Below are 21,280 nucleotides of genomic sequence, written 5' to 3'. Positions count from 1 at the left end.
TGTGTATTTATTAAACTATCAGTCAAAAAATTTGTTATTCTCAAATTCAAATATCGATCATGTCTGCTGAGATTCTCTGTGGCCACATGGCTTTAAAATAACAACAAAAACCCACTTGCAATCAGGAAATTTAAAAGAAAAATGTAATATTATAAAGAACTTTCTAAAAGTATTTTTTTCTTTATTACATATTTCTAACTATTTAAAGTTTATACTAGCATTTGGGAGATAGTCCTTTTTAAGTGAAACATTATTCAGACCAAATTGTAGGAGATTAATAAGTACTGTTTGTATCTCCTCAGTATAGGAGTGCAAACTTCACTGAAGGTTTCTTTCCACAACTGAGTCCACACAAGTTACTGCAGTCAGAATAACAGAGATCACAGAGGAAAACGCTATTTGAAAATGCAGTTGCTTTTGGATCTGTACTTTTCTGTGGGGGCACACAAACATCTGAGATCACAGCCACATCCCCTAGTTCAGAAAGGTTCAGAAATCACTTTTTTTCCTGGGCAAACCTTCTCAGGATACACAGGAGACAGTGAGAGAAATACTGGAGGGCATTAATCAGCCTGCAAGTTAGAGGGTAAATTCATTAGAGATTAGTAATCCTTTAACACTTGATAGGATAGCCAGCTCATGTTAAAATAATAAAAATAAAAATTGTACATGGTTCAATCCCAATCCCCAAGTTTTAACTGTGGTTAATTTTGCAGTGAGCAGCAGTCCTTGGATGTTTGCTTTTAGGACTCCAGCTAGGCTGTACATTCTTGTCAGCCTGATAAGGCAGGAAACTTCTGATAGGAGGCAGCAGCCACTGCTCCCTCAGACAAGTCAGTCAGTCTGGTTTGGGACCTGAGAAGAGGCAGTATGTTCAAATCACAGATTTTCAACTAAGATTCTATAAACTGTACAAATGTTTTAGACTTGAAATCTGAGGAAGTGATCAATTATTGTTTTAGTTTCTGAATAGAACGTCATTACTTTTAGATTTTTTAAGTATTATGTTATAGCATATTTTAAGAATAGAATGCATTGCGTATAAGAGGAGTAAAAAATGATTTTCAGATAATTAGCTGGTTAGTCTAAAACCACGAATAATTCCAGTGTGGTTGTATATTTGGGTGAACAAGCTGACCATTCAGCCTCTGGCTCCTTCTGGTCTTGACAAAATTCATACAGTTGTTAGCAAGCGACAGTCCCAGATTTCATCCTTCTGAACTACAGACTCTTCACTGGGCCTGAGTTTTAGGCACATCCTTATGACCTTGCAGAATAAAGATGCTAAAATTGTGCTCTTGATTGAACTGTCTGTAACAATCTCTCTTTTGCCAGGAATCCAGTTTCCAAACGTTTAGTAAATGAATGTATAAATCACTAAGTGTGTTGTATTTATCTCTATAGCTGCAACCAGCTAGTTAGCCATAACTTTTTCTTTTAGGTCAAGCAGCAAAAAGGCTGTACATCATCAGATGATGTATTGTGAATAAGACTAAATCATAAGACTGAATTTTGGATGATTGGGTTCAGTTCCTGGCTCCAGAAGTCTGTGGAATGAATGCTGTTAGGGTAATCTTAATTCTGGCAATTTCTAACACAGAATGATTGATTTAGCAGTTTCCATTTTCTTCAACTGTTGCTCTTGTAATTTGATTAATTCAAGGGATACCACTGCGTCAATTTTTTTTTCCTAAAAATAACTGAGATAATATGACTAAGATCATAAGGAATATATAAAAAAGTAATGCTTTGGGTTTTTCTGTAAAACAAGCAAAACAGAAATACACGGAACATCCATTGGTTGGATATTGTGTAATTTATATGGAGGTATTCACTTTAAATAATGTCATCAGAATATAGTCATTATTCAGACAATTTTTTTCATTTTAGAGTAAATTTTTGATAAATACAGAGAGAGCAACATACAATCGATATAATAGAAATGTAGGAATCACTTTTTAGTAAGTTCCATGAGCATCTACATTTTTGTTAGTATTTCTTCATTGGACTATTGAAAGAGCTTTTAAAACATTTTCTTTGAGTACTGAAAGCATTTTTTTTAAATCTCCCACTGACATCTTAGTGCTAAAATGTAGTTTTACCTCAGTATTGTATGAACTTGACCCCAATTCAGGTGTCAGCACCTCCATTGATTATGACATAATAATCCTAATTTTCATTATGGTGTAATTGCAACACTAAACACTGTATTAAAGAGTAAAGAAGTTGTTTTGGCATTGGTTGGCAGAAGGATGATATGTATTAGTCATAAAAACACAATACAGATCATCCACCCCAAAAGCATTCTGAATGGATGCGGCGGATTACTGAAAGCACTGTAGATAGGTTGCAAAAACACCTCTTCTATAAAACCAGAAATGCTTATCATCTAGTTGTTGGGATGGTAAATTAAAATAGAGACATTGAAATTTAATTTAGGTTTACTTCCTGCATTGGCCCTAATCAATATGTAGTGGTATGTTCTCCAATGGTCCAGAGATCCGGCTAACAGCTGGACATCCTTGCTTTTATATTGGACCTGACATCTCTTGCCTACGTAATAACATATATTTAGTTTTGAGTATGCTAGGTAATGGCACATCTGTTTAATGCCTAAGACCTTTCTGCAGTATAGCATTTTAGAATCAGTGTCATGGAGCGAGATGGTCAAAGCTACATGTGAACTACAATATATTTTACTTCTTTGAATATGACATTTAAGAACATCAGAGTGAATAATCTCTAAATGCAGTTAAATAGAGTATAATGGATTAGTGGTCTTGGATCTGGGTCCTGCTTCCACCTCACTTCAGTGGAAAGTAGATTCCATCTTTTAAAGGGTAACAAATTCCCTGTTTACCAGACTGCTGCCTGAGATGGAATGAAAGAATGTACAGGAAATTCACATCTTGAAACTTGCTTTGAGTGCTAGACAGGACTTCTGCTGATTTTTGTTTTTGTTATTATTTTAATTATAGTTATTTTTGGAGAAGCACTGGAACAGGTTGTCCAGAGAGGTGCTGGATGCCCTTTCCCTGGAGGCACTTGAGGTTAGAGCAACCTGCTGTAGCTATAGGCATCCCTGTTCATCTGTTCATTGCAGGGGTGTTGGATCAGCTGACCTTCAAAGGTCCCTTCCAACTCAAATGATTTAGTGATCAGTTATAGGACTCTAGATTCCTTTTATAGAGTCTTTTATTTAAGGTTGCCTTTTTCTTATTGGTTGGGTTGTTGGGTTTTTTTGGTTGGTTTTTTAGAGTATTGTTGATCACATAATCATTGGTATGACTGTGGATCTCAGTTGTGATTTAAGGAGCAGCAAATAATTTGACTTGTCCCTGTCGTGTAATACCATTCTGAAGTGCAATTGGTTGAAGTAACTATAACTGTTTTGGCTTATCTTGAAAGTGTTGAAAAAAACAAGGAACAACCTAATAAGAAAAATGTGCTGCATGTTAGAAGTTCTATCCTCAGTTATTTTCAAGAAACTAGGGTCTAAGTGAAGCATTTAGATGTTGTTTCATACGTGCATGAAAATTTTAGAAAGTAAGGGAGAAGGAGGGGGGTATTCTTCCTGCTTGCTATCTTCTATGAATGTCATAGGAAATCCGGAAGGATCCTGGACTCCTGCTAGGATTTCCGGAATAAAATTTGCTTTCTTCTTTTGCAGTTTTCTTAGCATAAATATACCAGGTAATAAACTATCCAAATGTACTTGGATCTTTGTTCAGTGTAAATAGAAATGCTCAAAACTATACCAACGTAGCTCTAATGACTCATTGTCATTAAGCTCATTGTAAAGTCATTGTATCTGTCAAAAAAAGTAATAAAAACCAACAACCTGGCTCCACTTGAAAGTTACTGGAAAGCATGTTCATATCTAATTGTAAACAAATACTAGTTAATACTTTAAATAAAAAGTGGAAAAATGAAAAAAAGATTTAGGATGTAGACAAGCAGATGAAAGGATTCTTGTTGCTTTCCATCTGAGATTACTAAGATGCATTCCTGTATTCAGTTACCTGAGAAGATGTGATATTCCCTTGAGAAAGATCAGGAAATCAGAAGGGATAACAGTTTTGTGCATCTCCTTACTCATAGTCTTTTGAAAGCAGTTCAGTAGAAATAATTTATATTGCAATATGGTTTGTGGCCAGACAGTTACTAGAGACAGAAATCAGCAGGTCAAGATCATAGGACAGGCCAACAACAGAATGTTGTCATGAAACACAAGCGCTGAAGAGTGGCATTTGAGTGCTGTTTGAGTAGACCTATGAAGTCTACTCAGAATTGTTTCTGAATCTGAACCAGAAAGTCAACCTGTTTTTTGACTATGCTTATGTATGCCCTTCATGTGCAAATGTATTAAATATCACTTTTATAAACTGTTAAAGTCTATTTTTTCTTACAAAATTCCTGTTATTGCATGTTATAAGCTAAAATCTGCATATTGTTATTTTGTATAAACTTTGGCTTGCTACATCTTTTTAACAGAGCCACTAAGCTTCAGCCCCTGATATCATTTAAGGATTAATTATTTAACTCATTTACAGTCTCTCCCTCCCCCTCCCAATGAAAAACAAAAAAAAACATTCCTGTTTGATAGTTTCCGTCTAAAATGACTGCATAGTTTTTCCCAGTGCCACTCTTGTAGCCAACTACATTAAGGTTATTAAATAAAACATGCAAGTAGAGCAAACAACAAAGTAAAAGTCAGAAGCTGAGGCAACAAACATTCAGAAGACCAAAGGGGAGAAAGTAAGAGGTGGATATTTTTTGTTGCTTGCTTGAAGAGCTTTGCACAGACCCTGGTGCATTTGTTATTCTGCTTTGATAGCTAATGTTGTCAAGGTATTTCAGAATCAGTGTTGAACAGTATTCTAATATCCAAACAATTATTTTAGAGCTTTCTGGAAGGCTAACCTTCTACTCACATTTAAAGAAAGTCAGCTCTTTTTCTTAATTTGATCTTTCTTGTTGTTTGGTTGACTTTGGATTTTTATCTTTTAGGGTTGGAGACTGGTGAGGTGCTCCTCTCCAAAATAGATATTTGGCATGTTTTGGTATATTTTTAGTCTCAGCTAGTATTCATTCAGCACCACAGTGGAGGGGAAAAAAAAAAGTTGTCTTCAAAGTTTCTGGTAAAAACTGCAGCAAAGGCTTCTAAAAGTTTTGGCGTTTTTTCTTTTATTCAGTAAAATGGATTTCTAATAATTTCAGTGCTATTAAAATACAAGTAGAACAAGGGAGAATCATCCAAGTTCAAAAGGGTAGTTGCAAGGCTGATCTCTCTGTTAGTTTCAGGGCAGATATTTCTAAAGATTTTTACTTTCTAGAGGAGATGATAAATAATGAAATGTACTTTCAAACTTTTTGCAAGAAATTGCAAGAACTGATAATAAAGACAATGTATGTTGTATGCAATGTCATATGGAACATAATCTGATCTAAATAGAGAAAATAATCTGATATATTGGTGTAGATCTAAGGCAGAAGGTTTAAATTTGGAAAAGTTTAAAGTTTAAATTTGGAAGAAAGTTGATTGGACTGAAAAGGTTCTTAATTCACAGAGAAGCTTGATTCCAGCAAAGGTTGTAGCATATGTCTGAAATGTCTGCTGCCATTGAGATAAGAAGGGGTGTTTGTGGTCAAAAAATGTTTTTTATGTCATTGTCATTGAACCTTTCTCCATCTAATTTAATCTCTCAAATTGTGAAATATGGAAAGGTACTGCTCTGCTAAACACTGTCATTTTATGGAATGCCTATGTATATTTTCCTCATTCAGTTTTGTGCAGTGTTTCAGGCTTTTTTTAAAAGCATAGGGCACTTTGGTATGAGTGTTTATGTATGTACCTTCGCAGAAGTTTATATGTAACCTTTACAGGACTGGAATCTAAAAGAGTTAGAAGAACAAACACAGAGCAATGGCAGGTATCATTCTGGAATGTGGTTATATGCTGATAATGACAGAGATTTTATACATTAAGTTAATTAGCTTTTATGTACGAAGCTTTGGAAATACACTGAATTGCATGAAATCAAGTTTTATACTCCAATTATAAAATATAAAAAAAATTGATTAAAAATTTAAAATACAAAGATTGATTAAATAGAAGTCAAAATGTTTGATGTAAATTTCAATGAAATACATTTAGCCTCTAGTTATACATTCTTTCAGGATTATGAGAATTTGCATATAAAGACCTACAATATATATTTAATTTATACAGGCAGAGACATAAAATTAAGTTTTTCTTCTACTCCCTGCTGTATTACATAAAATATAGGGACTAGTACTTCCTAGTATGATATATTCTGTAGTAGACTCAAAGCAGTATTGTTGGAGGTGGTTTAGAAATTCAGTGTCAAAGATCAAGAAATCTAATTCCTCTGCAGGGAATTAGAGAAAAGATGATGAGTCAATAAAATACAGAATATTTTTTAGTTGGCAAAGATTGCTGACCCCCCAAAAAAGAAACTTCTGCATCTGCCATAAGAGCCTGCAAACCATTGCTGGTATGGTCAGTGCAAGGGTTCTGAATGTATACAAAAGCAAATATGACTGTAAGACTTGTTTTAATGTTTTTCAGATAAAAGCAGTAAAAATTTCTGAATAAATCTTGCCTCTGCGTGATAGAGGTTGAGAATTTTACTGACTGAACTGAGCACCCAGAAATGTTCAGCTGCCGCTCTGCCCCTAAAAATGACAGATTCTCCCACACTAGCTATTGCCACAGTGGGATCACTGTGAAGCCTGTAGGGATTTTCTCCTTTTTGCTTCACCTGCTAGAGGACTTATCATCTGTAAAAGGAAATATACTCCCAATACTCTTCTCCTCGCATGCATATGTTTCAGCTTGTACTTAGCACTTCATTGATACAGGCTGCCAAGAGGGAAGAATGTCAAACTGGTGCCTTTCAGGCACTCTTTACCAGTTCTGAAGAGCTGCTCTAAAGAAAGAAATGAAGGTAAAGATGTATTATATTCAATGAAAAGGTAAAGTCTAATACACTGTGGGACTATTCAAATGAATCTGTCTTAGCTTTTATGTTCAAAAAATATATAGAGCTTTTTGAGAAAAGTGTATTAAAAACATTACTCTGATTTTTTTTTCCGCCCTTGTTAAAGCAGAAAAATGAGTTGAAAGCAATTTACCAATGGGTCAATCACTTAAAAAAAAAAAAAAAAAAAAAAAAAAAAAAAAAAACCACTAATATTAGGTGATCATATGAGTGGACAGTTTCAGAAATTCCAGGACTCTCCAGTTGCCTCTACATCTAATAGTTCTTCCATGGTAACTAAGTGATAGCAAGACTTTTGTGGTTTTAGATAACAAGAGGCTTTCTTCCCTTGCTGGTTAAATCTCCATGCATTTCTTTGACTAGCTGATGTCCACATCTTTCACATGCTTACTGTACGCTAGTGCAGATGTAGTTATTTAAGAGTTTACTTTGAACATAGATTCACAGTGTACTACATTTTCTTCTCTTTCGCTGGTGCCACTGGTCTTCTTGCTCAAGCAGAATCATTTTTATTCAGTTCTTTAACAATTTTCATCTAGAAAATAAGAAAGCAAATGGATTGCAAGTCTGATCCACACCTGAATAATATCTCTTTAATAACATTTAAAAGATTCATCACATATTTGGAACAGAGTGCAGGGGAATTCTCTCTTAGGATAAACTTTCTCCTTGCAAAAGTCTTAATTTTGAGAGGTGATGTGATGTAGAATGGAATCTCTTTGGATATATATTTCTCTTATACTAAAAGAAAAAAACTATTACAGATCATTTTCAAGATTCTTTTCTTTGTGTAATACCCATTCTCTAGGAAATTATTAGAAGTACAGATACTTGAAATAATTGAAAGTATATATTCATGCTTTGAAATCGAACAAGGGTTTCTGTTGCAGAATGTAGACATTCTGACATGCTTTGATAAGCCTTGTATCATACGTTGTGCTTGCAGTCTTCCAAAAATAAGTTATGGAATATTTTCTCCATTATTGTTAGGTGTGTGTTGAATTATTGGATATTAAGTAAAAGCCAAATCTAGACAATGCAGATGATATGTTCCATTTGTTAAAATAAATAAATAAGGGTTCTGTACAAATCTAATTACTAAAAGGCTGTCCTGAACTAGAATAAACTAACCTTCATTTTCAAGCATTGTTTAACTCAGTGGAGTCCAAATTACATGTTTCAGTAAAAGAAAGATTACTTACTTTAGAAGTTAGATTTGAAGGTACTAAGAAAAAGCATTAGTGTAGAACTAGATGTTGAATCTCCCTTCGTTCATGGAGTTCCTATGGAGTTTCTTCTCTCTTGTAGCATATGGTTTTACAGCAAATCATACCTTGACCTTCAGGATTGAAGTATAAAGAAAAAAAAATTGTCAAAGCTGCCAGGTTTCACCTGGTTTCATATCCAAAGCCAAGCAAGACTTTCAAGCAAAACTATAAGTCAGCCCAGATTCACTCAACACTGGGCCCAGGTTCAGTCAAAAGAGTTGTGAGCCATTACAAACCTTTTGAAGAATCTGGGCTGAGTTTCAAGTCAGTAATGAAACCCGTAATCAGACAGCCTTCGTGTGCTCTGGAGTTTTCTTGAGAACATTTACCCAGATCTCCCTAAAGTTTCCTGTGGTTTGCTGGGATTTATTTTTCACTTCAAACGGAACAATGATGGAGCCTGAATCTTCAAATAATGACTGCTAGGTACAAAGTTTGTTGTTGCAAGTAAACCGACCACTGCTCTCCCAGCTCAGCTGACTACATTACTACTAATAAAAAGCATTTTCAGCTTTTTACTATTTTAATATTGTAGTGCAAGTGTAAAGTGCTGCTGATTTGAAACATCACACAGAACAGTAGCAATTACATTTGATTCCTAATATTTCCATTGCCGTTCTCATCTGTGCCAAATTGCCAAATTTAAAATCTGGATTTTCTATTTTAAAGGTAGTGCATCTACAATGCAAGAAGTAATTTTAATTGTTATTGTAGAGCTGTGTAGGGGCAGTAGAATGATAAATACCTTTAGATCTCTACTTTTGTTATTTTTTTTTAGGTTTCTTTATGAAACTTGCACCACTGGCACTTGTTTTCAGGTCGCTTCAGGGCCTCTTCTATAAGCATACTTGCACAGAGTAGTTTGTACTAGAGCTTTACATTTTTTTTTGTAAGTTTAATGTGTGCTTTCTGGTAGATATTGCATATCACTACTTTACATGAAGTTTACCTAACTTAGATAAAAATGCAATATGAGAGAAGCTTTGAAAATTAGATCATTTTTGCATTATGTGTGGCAATGGCTGCTTCATGTTTTGACTCTTCATATAATGACGATGTGATAATTTCCTTCATATCAAATTTTTCTTTTCAAAATGGGTCCACCATGTCTCTATTACTTCACTAATCGATATGTCTTATTTCATTCTTATTTGTAAACTAGCTGTAGCTATTTGCAGGGGAGATCGGATGTTTTTATTTGTGACTGTCAAGCAACTTTTACAAAGGTCGAATGCTTCAAGCTTTTTGCTCAGTTTTTCCTCTTGGTTCCCATATTTCTAGTTTTCAGAGTCATTCTTTGAGAATTGTTTTAATGTCACATTCATGACCCGATTGTTGTTTGCTCTGAGGTGTTTTTGTTATTTATTTAACAGATATCAGAACTCATATCACTTTTTTCAGAATTGATGTACATTAGTATATCTGAAGGTTGTTTTTATGAAATATGGGATAAACAAACTACAGCAGTTACAGTGAAATATTTTCATAAAACAGCATCTGTATATTTAATTTCATAGCTAATATTTTGACTGTATTTTTACAGCTAAAATAGACCAAGAAAATGAAGAGAAGTCACTGACGGAAGCACATAAAAGGTAAGAAAAAACAATCATAAAACCCTTCTGTGAAAAATATGTTTTGTTAGAAATTGCTGTATTTGAGGCCAACATTTTAGTTTTTGAATTTGGAAGAAATGCACTGAGAAAGCAGATTGATGTGTATCTATTGTAAATTTCAATTTGATGAATAAAAACATAAAATATATAATTCAATAGAATACTGAGTAATAGGAATATTCTGTTTTTAGAGAAATATTGCATGTGATTTGTCTTTCAGAAAATGCACATATATTATATAAAAGCGAAGTTAGAATATAATATCTGAACTGAGGGAGTTCAACACTAGAGTTACGGTGACTTGACAGACAGTATTCCCAGACAACTACTAATCATTAGGTACTTCTTCCTGTGCTTATAAAATACAGAGTGGGAACCTGTTTATTAATATGCTAGTGATTTGTATATAATTAAATATGGCTTTCTCCAAATATTTTTTTGTGGTTAAAAGCAAAATACTTCATTAAATTTTCTAGAATGAAATTTCAGGTATGTGCTGTTGAAGGTTTTCAAAATCATGAACTTTACTTCACTGCACAGCATGTGGTTTCCTCTAATTTCTGGCAGAATTCTCCAGAAGCTCTGTCTAAATGTGGCAGATAGAATCTGTCCCAGCAGAAAGCTGAAATGGCATTCCATTTCTAGTCCAGATTTGGTAAAATTGGCAATCTACATTAGTTTTCCATTTGCCAAACATAGTGTCTTTTTGTACTAACGACAACTGCCGTTGAGCGTATGCTAATGAATACAGCTGGTAAGTCTCTCAATAGGGTACCGGTAAAATGTAAAATTTTCCAATTTTTACTATGTTTTATCAGCCATTTTATGGCTCTGATGCCCCAGTTTCTACCTGGCTTCAATGTAACAGTACCGTGACTGTTCTTCTGGTACAGCATAACCATTTCTATCTATTCTTGGCTTATATAATAGAGCACTTGAAAAGGAGAGATCGGATGTTCTTTTGTCACAAGTTCCATTTTCACTTTCATGGAGATGATAGGTCATTGAGTTGTATATTGTTCCATTTTTACATCGGGATCTCACATCATCAAAGGAAGTACTGCTTTGGCTCAGTATCATACCTCTTACTCAAGTATACAAAAGGCCTACTCCTAATCCTTCCTATTTGTCCTAATTCTTTCTTCTCCCCCTGTGCTGAATACAGCAGCTCCTTTTACACAGTACTTTGTCCAAGAAGGAAATTCCAGTTTGTTGTCGTACATTATATGCAGAAGTTTTATTGGAACACATGAGGAATTAAGCTGGGACCCAAAACAAGAAATCTAGGGGCAACGTTCTCTTTACTCTTACTTTGAATTATGTTTGTCTTTCTTCCTTGCACCTTTCCGCTGAAAGTGTTAATCGAATTGATGGTATTTGTTAACATATTGAAAAACAAGTTCTTGATGTAGTTTTGGTATTTTGTGTATTTATTGCATTAAGATCTTTAAAGAGGCTTAGAAATAAAATGCTTGAGATCTTTTTTGGCAGGGAGTGAAAGATAAGACAAGAGCTTAAAAAGCTATATAAAAGATTCATTTCATTTGGCTAATCATATGAAGAATAGCTGTGTACAGGATGACTAGACAAGCAAGTGGTGCAAGGAAAAGTGATGAATTTGATGGAGAAAAAAATAATGTGAATAATGTGTCTGAGTTTTCCTTTTTAAAGTGGACAACTTCAGCCCACAGATAAGTTCAGGTCTACCCCACAACAGCATTTCTGCTTAGTATGAGCTACAAATTTTCTTTCTTTTAGCTTGGATGCAGAATATTAAAGCTGATATCTCCATAAAAACACAAGTCTGAAGGAAAGCTCTTGCAGCAATAACAACAGAAATATTTCTAAAATGAATAATGACTGGGGGGAAAAAGCAGCAATTTTAGAAAAGCTCAATTGTGCAATAGATGAACTGAAATGGAAAGTTAATCTTCCACGCAAAATGAAGACAAAGAAAATGGAATGTCTGCCCCAGGGACTCCATGCAGTGTATAGCTGTTCATTTGTCACAAGTGAGAAAATGTTTAATCGGTTTTGAAATGATGTATTCTCTCTTTATTTATCGTGTTTAGTGACTTTAAGAGTGTCAGTATGTAAAGTGTTTATCCAAGGAATGGATTTCTGGCACATGGATAAAATGAAAAGTGAAATGTTTAGCTTGCAATAGGCATATGTTCCAAGATCCCTCTGAGAAAGTACCCTGAGATGAGAAGAAAGCACACAGGTCTGTGTTTATCTAGCTTACGCAGGCAGACAAGGAAGGCTCCAGCCTGGTATTAACACTGAAGTGACATGGAATGTCTTCACCAAACCCCAAACAATTACATCATTCCCTTAACAATATTGATAAAGTGCAATAAAAAGGAACCTGGCACTTTCCAATTAGATCCTCATTGCTAAATACTTGAGTAACTGTCAAATACATGTCAAGTTAAAGTAAAAAAAAACACCGTCTCAGGGGGAGGGGAAAGAAACAAAAGATGAGAAGGAGAGGAGGAGGGAAAGAGGTGCTTCTGTATTTCAGGAGTCCACAGTTTAAGATTTCTTTTTTCCATTTTAAATGAGTTTAGATTTCATCCTACATACCAAGATGCATAGATATATGCTTAGTTTACGCAGGTGGAAATAACATTTAGACAAATCTGTGGCTAAAAATGAGGCTGAAAGTTGGAAAATGCAATGCCCTTTTTGCCAAGTAAAAAATGCTTCATGTTTTCTGTATTTTCTTATACTTAGCTTTAAATACCTCTGTTCTTTCAAGATGATATTTTGTTTATGCAGGGTGAAAAAAATAGAATCATTGTTTGCAGGTATACCTAATGCAAATGTAGGAGACGGTTCAATCACAGCATCTACAGCAAGTAGGAACTAAGATTGTATCAAAGTTATTGTCGAAAGTTGTATGGTAGCTAATATCTTGATTACCATGACAGTAAGAGTAACAGGGGCGATATCATCTCACTAGTTTACGCTTTGAAATGAGCTAATTGCACCTCTTGTGCTTCGTTCCTGAAGAAACAACTAAGCAATTACCAGAACAGCATTCAAGGACGCAAGAGGTCATTACTCTCTCCTTGTTACCTATGTTTAACTGAATAGTTTTGAAGGCATCACATGTAGCTTTGTTACTTTCTTCTAATACCTTGTCCAGTATTTAGTTCAGATCCCCTTGGAAATCTCCCAGATTATGGACTTTAATAGAACAAAATAAATCCAGACTGGAACTCAGATTCTCTTCCAGTGAAACAGTTAATAAATTCTCTGCCATGGTATGTCTCTTCTTGCAATAAGGCCTTTGGAGTTATTCACAAACTGAAGTGAAGCTGGTGGTCTGAAAAACATTCAGAACATCTTCACTTCTTCCTGACATATCACTAAAATAATGAGGCATCAGATTCTAATTTCAGTGCAGCAGTACTGATATTAGTTTAAATAAGCTTTGGGTCTAGATGAGTCTTAATGAACCGTAATGCATTCAGACAGAGGTTCTGACATTCGTCAAGAACAATTAATTGCTCTGAAAATTGCTTTTTTCGTGTACTCATACCAAGCCAGTGTAAAGAGGCAGTGTATGATGATCTCTTAAACAGTACAGACCCTTTCATTTCTAATTCTTCAAGCAGTATAATCTTGTGTGAATTGAGAACAGATCACTAAGACAGAACAGTCTCAGATAATGTTGACTTGATTTTTTGGGTGAAACACTACATTATTTTCCTGCTATGATGCGTAGTAAAGTCTGGATACACAGACATGCTGCTTGCTATTATGGCTCTGTGTATGTCACTAACTTTAACTAATCTAAGAATCTAAACAATTTAAATAAATTTAAAAAATTTAAAATAATTTAAGTATTCTAAAACAGATCTGTTTTAGTAAATCTCAGTGCATTCTGATAGCGTGTATTTGTTTTACAAAAAGTCAAATAGGATTTACTTCCTTTTAAGTATCAACTGGGGAATTTCAGATCTGTATGGCTGAGTACAGAATGCTCATCTGCCCATGTCAGTATATTTTTATTTGGTTTATTTTATAATTTGCTCACATTACTTGCACATTCCAGTGATCTCTAGGCTTTAAAGTGCTTCTAGAGTGCTGTCTCCCAGGCACGTCTCCTGTTTTCAAAACTTGTAATAATCCATCTAGCAATGTTTTGTTGCTTTCGTGTTGTAGCAACAAATGTCATTAATTTTGAAGATAAATATTTATCTTTAAATTCTCTGGAAAAAAAAGTAATCTTGAAACAGCACTCTTCACAGACATCCAGTGGCTTCACTGAACATTGGAATAGAGGAGGAACAAAGTTTTACACCTGCTCATGAGCTGACAAGCTGATGACACTTAAAGAAATAGCAGATACTGTGGTACAATGGCACTGCTGAAAAGCAACACCTAGAAATGTAGCACCTAAGTCTGTAATCCTTTAAGACAGTAAAAGTTCCTGCTGCATCTGTACTCTCCACACAATGGTTTGGATTTTTTTTTTTCCAAAAATGAACGGTAAAGTTCAAGTGAAAATTGAGTTACTGATTGAAATAAAGTGGTGAAAAGTTCTGAATGGAGAGAGGTATTAAGTTTTAAAGAATACAATAACAAAAAAAAGCAAACCTGCACTTCTAACTGAAAGGCAAGAATATGCTGTTGGACTCCATCTTTCACTGCTCTTTTGGTGTTTGTCCTTTGTTGGTTCCTTTCCTGGTAGGTCTCTTTTCTTGCTGTGTGGCTCCTAGTGTGTGGACTTGAATTGCTCATGGTAATACATTTCAGCACAAAGTAAATACTCAGTGAGCAAAGGAAATGTGTATAGCAGAAGCTTACAGATGGCTAAACAGATTGGATCATTCTAGTTTAGTATCCTGTCTCTGACAGAATATCAGCGCCTGTAAATATGCAGTAATGGAAACATAACCAGCAGTTTTGTTATGCCAGAAAGCTTCTGAAGCACTGGTATTTGATCGTTCCCTGATCTTCCTCCTTTTCAAAAAAATAATTTCTAAACGAGTGCAAGTTCTTAACTACTTGCATGATGGATTCTTTGTGTAAGACCATTGTGTTTTAATGATGTTGAGCTTCTTGCTTAAGTCATTTTATTGGTTTTTAATTAGTTTCCTTTTAATAACATTCATCACTAGTATGAATGAATGGTACTATAGCTTTTAGTAAACTGATGTGTAATTCAGAGAACTAATATTCAGCAGAATATATTAATGTCTATGTAATTGATTCTGCAGTTAATATAGGGGACATTCATAGATCTTTAAAATAAATTAGTTCAAGATGCTAAGACAGTTATACAGATAGGCAACACTGAAAATAATACAGTTAAGTATCACTGTGAAGGCAACATTATTTAAATAGTGGAGATCTTTTCACGCCAAATGTGGGTGCTATAACATTGAATGCAGAATTAAAAATAATAATTTATAAAATTTCATTGCTATTAAAATTTACAGAAAAAATGCTGAAATGCCTTTTTAAATGTGACATTGCTTTTGTCTACACTCTATGTCTAGGAGGTAGTTTCACTGTGTTGTCTTCAAATATCGAAGGTACTTGTTTTGAGCTGTTACAGCTGAGGTAAAAAGTGTGAGATTTGCTCCAATGCATCTCCATTGTGCTTCAGTTTACAGTTATGTTCAGTAGGCTTTTTCTGTCATCGTGTGGTCCATTTGAGTTGTTTGGTTAGTTTGTTTCTAAGACCTTTATGGTATAGTGTTAACATCTGCAGTGACTGTGAGTTATGTAGATACCAACTTCTGTTTTTACTTCTTTCTTCTTGATTTCCCACCACAGTGGTTGCCTTATTCCTTGATGTATTTTGAAGTTTACTTTAAGTGTTATTGTATCCTATTGCTGTAGTCATGTACGTGCAAATGGAAAAGCAGAACATAAGGGATTTGGTTTAATTAGGTCACAATTGTATTTACTGGTCTGGGAACTATCCAGTAATAACTTATTCAATATAGGTCATTTCTTCCTTAATAATTTCCAGCTGATGGAACACTCCCTTCAGCACTACCACAGTTCAGAGCTGGCCTCAGCCTCTGCTGAAACAGCACTGAGCTTCGTATATGTGGAGATTAAGTGACTAGAAAGAAGTGTTGCCTCTGTTCTTATCTTTGTTCCTCAGTCTTGTTGCCTTATCTTTTTTTTCTTCCTCCTTTTGAAGATGTCTTAATAAACCAGTTCAGAAAATGCTTTAGTGAACAAGATACCTTCTGCATTGTCTTAAATGAACACTTCTCGTGTGATTACTTGCACCTGCTTCTTTTCTTTTCAGTTGCCTGGAAGATAGTTCTGCTTTAGTCAGTCTGTTGATGAGAGAAAAGTTCCTTCCTATTCCAAAGAAAAAAATAGTGCAATCATCACCAGAAACATCATGTAATCTTTGGGAGGGATGGGAACAGTTCTTCTGGAGTTGAGAGAGTTCTTGAGTTGAAGGGATATGCTTTATTTAGCTTTACTAAATTCCTGCCATGCAGGAAATATATTGGGATAAGTTAGGAGCTCAAAGATAAAGGCCTATCTTTTAAAAACACATGTGCAGACCTTTTCCATCTGACACTTCGTGGACCCAAATTTTGATGTTTTTCAATTTATATTCATGGGACTTTGTTATAATTGACTCTAAGAATATGAAAGTCTGTGAACATTTCTGTCTTCTCCAAAGCCTAGATTTCTTCCTTTCAAAGTTCTGAATGCTCTTGGTGATATTAGGGGAGTCTCTATTCATGAGTCTTAAAGGGAGAGAGCTCTTGCACATTGAATTAAGAAAGAACACTCTTAGAGTGGCAGTTCAAAGTAAGCAATCAGGAAGGGTTAAAGCTGAAACTGCATAAGCAAATGTTTAAAATGGTGGGAGGTTCTAGAATACCCAAGTATTACAGAACATTTTTCTTCTATAATTTTCAAACAATAGAAACTGAAACCTAAAGTTTGATTTGAGCAAAAAAAAAAAAAAAAAAAAAAAAAAAATTAAAAAACAAACAAAAAATGAAGTGAATTAAAAAAATGAAAATTGAGCTTGTGACAGTACTCTTAATTAGACCTGTAGCTTCATTTCAGTTATTTTTAATATGTGTTTTTGGAAATGCATGTGTATAAATTATAACCTATATTGGATCATATTCTTAGAATTTACAGAGAATCTGGTAAAGCATCTATGTGGCTTCTAAGTATCTAAAAAATTGTATCTAGTTTTAAAGCAAATTACTTATTCTGTAAGATAATTCTGATCATATTCCTCCTCTATACCCTAGAGGAGGCAGATTCATAAAAGGATGAGAATGATATCAATAAATGGGAAAGAAAAAAGAAACCAACAAAAACAAAATATTTTACACAATAGTGAAATAAAAACATCTGGAAACAAGGTGGACTTCAGCAGGAGGTGTTTCATAGTGCAACAAAACTAGCAGATTGTGTTAGACCACTGCTGTTGAATTTCATTTTACCTCTGTATTTTAAGTATACTAGCACCTTATTTTTTCCTAAAGCTCAGCTAGCCAAGGGTTATTTAATACGTTTGAAACTGGTATGTTAGTCCTTTTAGGAGAGAAAAATAGTTTTCTCTTGGATACATTACTGGGCCTGGTTTACCAGTGAACACAGTTACATGAAGTTGTTTTATGCATGCTCATGTTATATATGGTCAGTTAAGCACAGAGCTGTCATGTGTCTATATAACAGCTGAGCTAGTACACATGACATGATATCTGCACTAACATAAAATTAAAAATCATTGAACACTAAGAAAGAAAACCAGTATATACATTTTACAGTCGGTTGCACCTAGGACTGGTGCATCTGAGGAAATGCAAATAACATGTAGTTTAAAAATGCACTAAATCTAAAAATATTTACTTTTTTCTGAGTGACTGGTAGATTATAATTATCAAGCACAAAAAGGAAATAAAGCTTCTCTGTTTATGATACATGATTTCAATTCATATTTTAACTTGAATAATATTTGAATAGGCATATAACATTTAAATATGCAGAACATGATTTGAGTTTAAGGTTTACATAAAATGCAGTTCTTGAGTCTACCATGGTCAATGAATTCTTGGTATAGGATATAGTGAAGGTAGCAAAAAAACCCTCTATATTTCTTGGCCTTTGAGTTTTAGATGGGTTGAGACTGAATAAGACTGCACAAAAGAGCTACTTTTATCATCATAAATGTTCTTTTTGCTAAAATTGCTGCATCCTGCCTACTTCATAATTTAGCACCTAATTCCACACAACCTAGGTTAGAAGGTGGTATTGCTAAGTCACTGGAGGATCCCCTTACATCAGAGCAAATAAAACATATAGAAGGATCATGTTGTTGTATGATGCTTTAGAAAATGATGTGAATAGGAAGAAAGATAAATAAGAAAAATCTGAAGTTATGCTTTCAGTTATGTAGTTATGCAACTGTGACTCCTGATGAAATGATGTTCTCAGAAGTTAGTAACAAACACTGATTTTGCAAGATTCATAATCACACCCAACTAATATACTTTAACCTAAATTTAGTAATTCATGTAGAAAAATTTTTAAAAACCTCTTTGCTCAGATTCACCTTTCAAAAAAACCTGTAGTCTAAATTAGTTGTCCATGTTATTTTGCATGATGTGCTACTGTGTCATCAAAGATGGAAAAAAAAAATGGTTTTCCTGAAATACTTGTTTTAAGTATGGATGTACATTCCTAATACTTTTTGAATTAAATAACTTATGGCATAAGTACTGTTCAGTTACTGGGTCTGATACTTTCAATGTATGACAAAGTCGAAAATATGTAAGTTGTACATTCGTGGTACGTATGAAATTTCCTGTTTTTATATGATGTGTTGGGGTGGAAAAAAATATCTCAAAGGTAGATGAATATTTTTGTTACTATTGAAGCTGTTAATTTTCATCTAGTTGGAATACTGAAGCACTCTTCAATTTAACATGAAATTATAGGGGGCAAGAGACTAGAGATGAGGCAGATGACTTAGCACTGAAAACATTGCAAATGCTTGGCAGGTTTTTTTTAGGAAAAAGTCTCTTGAGACCTTTATTTTCTGTGGAACAATATTACAAAATCCATAGTTACAGAATATGAATTGGCAAAAGGAATAAGAGATTAATGATTCTGGCAGTTGCCTTAAGCTAGCATATTATCTCAACTTCTTAATATATGAAAGATATCTTTTTTCATCCTTGAAAAAAAAAAATCCTTATCAACATTTAATTACTATTTTGAATGATCCTATATTTATTTTTTTATTTTTTATACTTAACCATTCAGATATGCTCTCCCCTTCCCTTTACAATTCATGTTAGATTTAATTTAGTAAGATGTATGAACAGTCTTTTGTCTTTTTAACCTTCTTTCTTTTGGTAGACTATGCTTAGTTAGAAACTGACCTATGGCTTTCATCAAACTGGAATATACTTTAGTATTTCTGAGAAATGAATGAACGCACACACACCTGGCTTCCATATATAGCAAATTAAATCACCTGCAGATATGTTTGAATGTTCTGCGACACTTACCTGATTCAGAACTGCTTCTGAAATGTACCACTTCACAAAACTAGCACAGTACCACCAGTAAGGCTACCTGTTCTTGACATCAAATGTGTGTAAATGATCATTAGCAATTTATAAAACCAAGTTCAAGTTGGGCAGAACATCCAGATTTGTACTTCAAGCAAAATACGTAATCTCTATTTAAAAACAAAACAAAACAAAACAAAAACTGTATGGAAGAATTGCAGAAAAGTTTTTTTCTGTTTTTAAGCACACATTCAAACAAATAGGTACTCTTGCATGTGGTTTAATTTTTTTTGTTTGTCAACAGGAGCCTGTTTAACTTAAGCTGAGGTCTTTTGCTTAGTATTGTTGACTTATGTTTTGTGGTTGTTTTTTTTTTTTTGGCAACTCTTCACTCCTTTCCTTCCCTTCTGCTTGACCCACTGCAAACTGATCAAGTGAATGAAAAAACCTGTCTACCAATGCATCACACATAGTAGATGTGAATCTGAATCATCTTATAAACTATAGATTCCTTATTGGCTTCAAAATGAAGTGGTAAATATTTAATCCATAGCCATTCTTAAAATATTCCTAATGGATGAGCTCTATTATCTAGAAATGTTGTTAATAAGCTATTTACAATGTGAATGAAATTGGCTATTAGCATACATTCCTTCCTTCTCTCCAAACAGTAAATGAATTTGCCTAGTCCCACAGTTGTACTCAGGGGAGTGCACAAAAAAGTACAGTGAATCATTCATCAAATTTCCACATGTGACAAAGTGGTGAGTTCAGTCATCTCAGTCTACAGTGCGTTTTTTTCTGAATTACACAATTTAACCAAGGAAATTAGGATAAACAAATTTGTAAGGGATGAGCAACTCCTCCAGTGTTTTGAGGCATTTTATTTATTTATACTTCAATGCTAGCATGTGAAATATGAAAAACAGTTTGAAATTTGTTTAAGAACCTTGACACTGCCTTTTGCTGTGTCAAGATGAGACAGTGGTGTGAACGTCACTGCCTTACTTTTAATCGGACTTTTGAAGTTACACTATATGAAGTAAAGCTGCTGACCTCCTGTACCTCTTTTAATCCTTGAAAATAACTTGCATGCCCTCCCTTCCTTCTTCCATGACTGCTCTCTCTTCACTAATGGGCATTCTTCTCTGTATTCTTAGCAAATGTCTTAATGAAAACTAAGAACCTGTTCACTTGAGAAATGGACGCTAAGCAAGCTTTGCAATACCTGTTTGGGCAATGCATGTTTCATTTTTCACAGAGGTGTGAAATGAAATCTGGAGAGGTCAGATGAGTTTCCCAAAGCTAGAAACTGCAGAAATGAATTTGGATATAGGAGCACAAGCCTTTCAAACTTTAGTTCATTATTTTATTCAAAATGCTTGCACAAACAGGAATATTATTGATATTTACAGATGTTTCGTTTCAAAATCTGCTAAAGGACAAACAGGAAAATTTGGGTTGTCCCACAGAAAAGCACAAGAGAAAAGGTATTTGCCACCTGTCTGAAATTTGAAGGATATCTATTCTTAGGGTTATGGCAAAGTCGTCCCAGTGTCTTTGTTTTTGAAATGTGTGTCCCCTCCTGTTATCAGCTTTTAGACATGTCTAGTTTGACATATGTAAACATTTCCAAATCAGATATTTACAGAGCATGGTAATTGTGAGGATTTATTGCTGTGCGTGTTTCATTTGATGCATTTTGATTCACTTTATTTGCTTTGTCTTTCCTGTGTGAATTATGCTACTTAGTCTCGTAGCACAAAAATTGCAGCATCAAATGTATAACAAGCAGTTTTCTGTATGCCTCCTAAATGTACTCTGAGAGACTGCCAGCTAGT

General features: G+C 34.4%; 1 protein-coding gene across 4 annotated transcripts in view; it reads left to right on the top strand.

Moving 5' to 3' along the window:
• FMN2 (formin 2) overlaps positions 1-21,280 on the top strand; it is a 157,642-nt gene that overhangs the window by 118,324 nt on the left and 18,038 nt on the right. For all 4 annotated transcript variants that reach the window (XM_040696690.2, XM_046938373.1, XM_040696689.2 and 1 more), the window contains 1 exon segment: positions 9,837-9,888. In XM_040696690.2, coding sequence (XP_040552624.1) covers positions 9,837-9,888 — 52 coding nt within the window.

Source organism: Gallus gallus, chromosome 3 (genome assembly GCF_016699485.2).
Source record: "Gallus gallus isolate bGalGal1 chromosome 3, bGalGal1.mat.broiler.GRCg7b, whole genome shotgun sequence".
NCBI lineage: Eukaryota > Metazoa > Chordata > Aves > Galliformes > Phasianidae > Gallus > Gallus gallus.
This window is presented reverse-complemented; position numbering and strand designations above follow the sequence as displayed.